Raw genomic sequence first — 5,447 nt, 5'->3', positions numbered from 1 at the left:
GCAGAGACAAGCCCACAGCAGCTTACCCAAAAGGAAATCTGGGTTGTGACTATTCCATGATGGTTTCTCTTATGTTTGCATTCTTCGTGGCATTCAGCCGGCTTGAGTGATCTCATGGAATGCACATGGGATTTTTCTACATGAAAACATTAAGCCCAACTCTGTGCTCGACCGAGCTCTCGCCCAGACTGGAGTCTCTACATTGGTCCATTTGAAGGAATTATATCGGATTTAAAAAAAAAAGAAAAGAATTATTTATCTTTTTAAGTGTATATCATGTGACTTGGGATGTGATGCAAGGCGTCTTCGCTGACTGGATCGATGCCGTACTAAAGGTGAAGGACAATGTGGATACCCTTGTTCATTTGGATTCTGCACTTCATAAATCTTACAAAAGGCCTTGAAAACACAAGAGGTAAGTACTCGTGCATAACTTGTCATCCCCACCTCTCTTGATATTGTTACTAGACATGGCTTATGTGACATCTTATCTTTTTCCAGTGGGAGATAGTAAACAGTAGACAGACACTACATATGGAGATAATAAGTGTTTTTTCAGGGAACAATGTGGTTATAGATTTCCATTCGTTTAACCCACTTGCACACTATGAATTTATAGGCTTGGCTCTGTATTTGTCCTGCTCTAATAAAACCAAGTTGCCTGTAAAGTCTCATAAATGGAGCAGAGTGCTTTGCGTATTTGATTCTATTTCATTTGCACAGAAATGTACAGAAACATGTAAAACTCACTTTGCGTTTTTGTAGTGGAACACAATGGGGCTTCCCCTACACACACACACACACACACCTTGTGTCCCTTTATACACAGGTAGCTCCTCTGTTAGCAGACTCTGTCCAGCAGGTTGTGCGACATGCTCTGCTCTGAATGGCTGTCTCTCCTGCATCCCTCGCCTGTTCTTCCACTTGGAGCTGGATGGGATGCGGCAGAGGGGGACCTGTCTGTCCTCCTGTCCCCGGGGTTACTATGGTAGGCGCTCTCCACACATCAGCACCTGCACCAGTAAGTACCAATAGGCACATGTGAGTGATGAAATGATGTTGGCTTGAATATGCCCACTGTGAACACAGCAAACCGATTAAAGAAGCAAGAATAAGAGGTACCACCATGTGGCTAAGTTAATGTCCATTGGCCTGCAGGGTGCAAGGTGGACTGCGCTTCTTGTTTCAGTGAAAATTTCTGCACACATTGTCACCCGGGTCACTTCCTGTTCCAGGGCAAATGTGCAAATAGCTGTCCATATGGGCTGACGGGTAACACAGTACTGCGAGAATGCACAGGTGAGGCACTGTCCAGCATGTTACTGAAGGCTGTCTACGGCACGCATGTGTGTTTTAGTGCATGAAATGAGGTCCACGATGTCAGGGATTTATGTTTTTGGCCCTCTGTCTCAGTGTGTTCTACAGGATGTGAGGTGTGTGTGAGGAGGAACATGTGTGTGAGGTGTAGAGCAGACCTGTACTTTCTCCAGGGTCAGTGCCATCTCTCCTGTCCAACTGGATTTAAGCCTGATGTGCAGCTTATGCAATGCGTCCCCAAAGGTGAGAGAAATTCTGAAAACTGTTTCCTCATAGAAAAGATGTAAAATACTCTCTTACGTTTTATCTCTTGCAACCTGTGAGTATCTTTCTAATCATGCGTCTCCTCATAGTGCACTGTGAGGTTGGGGAATGGACAGGTTGGAGTCCATGTGTTCAGAAAAGGAGCATGCGGTCCTACAGGAGGGGACAGGAGAAACGTAAGCGACAACTTCTGCGGTCTCCAAGTGACGGCGGTGAACCCTGCTCACATGTGTCAGAAATTAGGAAGTGTGTCATCAAAATGAGACCAAAGAGTCCAAGTAGGTTGTAATAAGTTAAAAAGAGAGCCCATTAGATTGATTATTTGTTGATATTGCAGAGATATTCAACTTGCACCGTTTACATTGGATGGTTAAACTATGGTAAATTGAAAATGATTGTAAATTGTTAAGATGTATTCATCTTTTTTCATGCAGTCCAACAGAAAAAAATAAAATAGGGATGGATGGATATTATTATCTTTTATAAAATTCTTGTGGAACTATAAATTCAACACTTTCTGCTTTGCTTGGGTTTATCTGAATCGGAGACATTTCATATGAATAGCAGCCCTGTGCTAGATTAATGCCACTTGTGGCCAACCACGCTAAAATTACTTGGTGATTACTTAACTAAACTGTGATTTAATGTCTTTTTGAGGACACTTAATAATGGCTGAATTCCATTTAACTGCTTTGGTGTCAGGGTCCTGGTATTGTGCATGCTGGCTCACTGTCACTGTTATGGCTTGTCTGCAACACTTTTATTTATATGTATTTTGGATATATATACACCACTAAGCATAAGAAGGCAAAGTATACTGTAGTAAAGAAATGACACAAGACATTTTTATTATGCAAAAAAGTCAAAACCTCCCTGTATAACAGACCTTGACCTATACCCCTGAACATAAGCTTAAAAAAATGTTAATTTGTTTGAAAGACATGTATAAATATATACTGTATGTAAAACAAAATCTAACAAATAAACAATCATAAATTACGATTATTGATATTTTGTATGGATATTTAAAATCGCGAAGATTAGCGATACAAACATGACAATGCAGATAGTAATTGATATAAACCATTGACGTTTATACAGCATGAGATAAATACTAAAGCAAAACATTCTAAGAAAGATCTGTTTCACTCAAAAACGCTGTCCTTTTTGTTTGTGAGTGAAACGTACCCCTTTTTTTATGTCTGCTTATTATGGTCATGTCGTCATAAATGCGTAGACCCGTACGCACGTTACGTACTGTGGGCGGCTGAACTAACGTATCCGTAGATCCACTGAACATGTCTAGCTAGTTCCATAGACCGTTAAAGAAAGGCTAGATCTCTTAATAGCCGGGTGTGAGGCCGATCCAGCCAGGGGCACTGAAGTCAGATGGGCTTGGCCGAACAGTAACGCAGTCATTAGCTACTTGTTAGCCTACTTAACTGTATATCCACAAATAAATGCAGCTTTATACATTTCTCCATCTGCGCTTCTGTTGAGGTCGCTTCTACGCTATCTCCGTGTTCAGGTGAGTGTTTTAACCAACAGAGAAGTTTAATATAGCTTAATGTAGCCGGGAAGCTGACAGCTAGCTAACATGCTAACTACACAACCTTATGCTATAGCAGCTATCAAGTAAACGTTAGCTAGCTAGGTAAACGTTGGCTAGACATTAGCTGTAGTATTGTAGTTATAGCGCTACTCGCACATTAAACAGACGAGCCACTTACGTCACTGCCTTTTTTAATGTAATAAACTGGCTAACGAATAAGCTAACGTTAGCACCATAGACTACACATAGCAGCAACGTTAAGTTAGTTGCTCCGTTAGACAGCAGAAACGAGGCCTCTGATATAATTCGTAATGAAGTTGTCCAAATGTTGGGATGTCTGCCTAAACTAGCATAATTTGGAAACTTTATTTCAATGATGTAGATTTGAAGAAACCATAACTTTGTGCTCTGTTTGTATGAGGACGTTTCCAAAACAACAGAACAGCGCATGTCAAGTGGGAACCGCGCCAAATTGGCTATTTAAATTACATTAAAGTAATTCAGTTATGAAATATAATGCAAGTGTGCCAGGCAAGATTTGTTGTGATAGTGCTGTGTTTCACTTTTTAGTATGGCAGGCTATGGAGAAGTGGACTGTTCAGTGAATGCCCTGGCGCCCTCCAAGCTGATAGAGGAAATTGGAGATACTTGTGCTACAGAGCCTTTCAATCCCACCACCACTACCCCTGAGTGTGCCATCTGCCTGCAGAGCTGCGTCCACCCTGTACGACTCCCATGCCTCCATGTCTTCTGTTTCCTGTGTGTGAAAGGTGCCTCCTGGCAGAGCAAACGCTGTGCTCTCTGCCGACAAGAAGTCCCAGAGGACTTCCTGGAGCGGCCGGTTCTCCTCTTGCCTGAAGAACTGAAAGCAGCAGCTGCAGGGGTGAGCCGGAGTGGAGGGACCCGTGGCGGTGCCCGTGGAGACTATGCATGGTACTATGAGGGGCGCAACGGCTGGTGGCAGTATGATGAAAGGACCAGCCGTGAACTGGAGGAGGCCTTCACCAAGGGCAGGAAGAGCACAGAGATGCTGATTGCAGGGTTTCTTTATGTGGCCGACATGGAGAACATGGTGCAATATCGCCGCAATGAGCATGGCCGAAGACGCAAGATAAAGCGGGACATTGTAGATATCCCCAAGAAGGGTGTCGCAGGACTGAGGTTAGACCCTGAACCTGCCCCCATTCCGGCTGTACCGGTTGTCACCCCAGCTGCAACAGAACGTGTCAGCTCAGCTGATGGATCAGACACTGATGGCCATTCACAGTCTTCATTCTTTGGGATAATGGCATCTCTTCCCCCTGTTAGACCTCCAACACTCCTGGGACGCCATCTTACAATCCCCCGTCCTCCCTCCCCCTTAAGCGTGGAGGAGTCTTTTTCCCAGCTCCTAATTAGCCAGCCGGAGGGTGAAGTGGTGGAAGGAGAAGAAGAGATACAGACGTATGAGTATGCATCCGGCAGCAGTGAGAGTGAGGAGGAAAGGCTGTGCGAGAGAGGGAGAGCAGAATCAATGCCACAGAGAAGACACAGGCTAAGAGAGAGCCAGCTGGCTAGGATGCCTCCAAGGGGCGGGCCCTCCAGCTCTGCACTCAGTCGCCGCTCACATAGTCCAGATGGTCAGTGCACTGTGACAGAAGTGTGACTGCAACTGGACAGTGGGATCTGTTCTCCAGACGACAGTGCTTGAACTTGTATCAGGTCTGCAAAAAAGTTTGAAAACCAGTATGCATCTTTCAAGGTCCCATTAAATGAAAAATACATTTGTGTTATTTGTATCACTGGGTGATTGCCCCATCGGCGATTTATTTTTTATAACAAAATGGATATTTTTTTTCCCCCCAATTGAATGTAATCTTAGTTTTGTGTGGGCTACGTAAACCGTTTCTGCAAACAGTTGGCTCACAGCTGTGTAGTTGGATGTTAGTTTGCAAAAAAACACCATCGACAGCTCACTCCACTGTAAATATATAATATCTAACACATGGGATGAACTCATGCATGTTAATGTCCTCCATCCAACATTGTGTTTCATGCAGAAATGCTGAAACAGTTACTAGGCCTGCACGATTAATCGTTATACAATTACATTTTTAAATAACTTTGATTCTCATTTAATTTTACGAGCCGAATGCATCACAAACGCTACTACTTTCTTCTGAGCTTTAAACAGACTGTAGAAGCGCTGCAATGCTCTCCCTTCTCTTTGTTGAAGCCTCTGTTTAAAGGTATATGGTGATGCTCAATGTGCTATAGGTGCCAATTTGTTTTGTCATATTTCATGTGTGCAATAAACATTACACTTCGTGAGGGG

The 5,447-nt window shown here is 43.5% G+C and overlaps 2 protein-coding genes across 2 annotated transcripts; both read left to right on the top strand.

Annotated features, from left to right (window-relative positions):
* On the top strand, positions 1 to 2,034 carry LOC116706624 (R-spondin-3). Its single transcript, XM_032543563.1, has 5 exons — positions 1 to 415; positions 830 to 1,021; positions 1,159 to 1,299; positions 1,414 to 1,560; positions 1,671 to 2,034. The coding sequence occupies exons 1-5, from the start codon at positions 346 to 348 to the stop codon at positions 1,868 to 1,870; spliced, it is 750 nt and encodes a 249-aa protein (XP_032399454.1). The 5' UTR covers positions 1 to 345; the 3' UTR covers positions 1,871 to 2,034.
* Positions 2,035 to 2,859: 825 nt separating this feature from the next.
* Positions 2,860 to 5,441, top strand: LOC116706478 (E3 ubiquitin-protein ligase rnf146). The gene is made up of 2 exons (XM_032543350.1): positions 2,860 to 3,109; positions 3,704 to 5,441. Exon 2 carries the CDS (start codon positions 3,705 to 3,707, stop codon positions 4,776 to 4,778), a length of 1,074 nt encoding a protein of 357 aa, XP_032399241.1. The 5' UTR covers positions 2,860 to 3,109; position 3,704; the 3' UTR covers positions 4,779 to 5,441.
* Positions 5,442 to 5,447: the final 6 nt, after the last annotated feature.

The sequence above is a fragment of the Etheostoma spectabile genome, chromosome 18 (genome assembly GCF_008692095.1).
Source record: "Etheostoma spectabile isolate EspeVRDwgs_2016 chromosome 18, UIUC_Espe_1.0, whole genome shotgun sequence".
Classification (NCBI taxonomy): Eukaryota; Metazoa; Chordata; class Actinopteri; order Perciformes; family Percidae; genus Etheostoma; species Etheostoma spectabile.
Note: the sequence above shows the minus strand (reverse complement) of the source record. Positions and strands in the feature narration are given on the sequence as shown.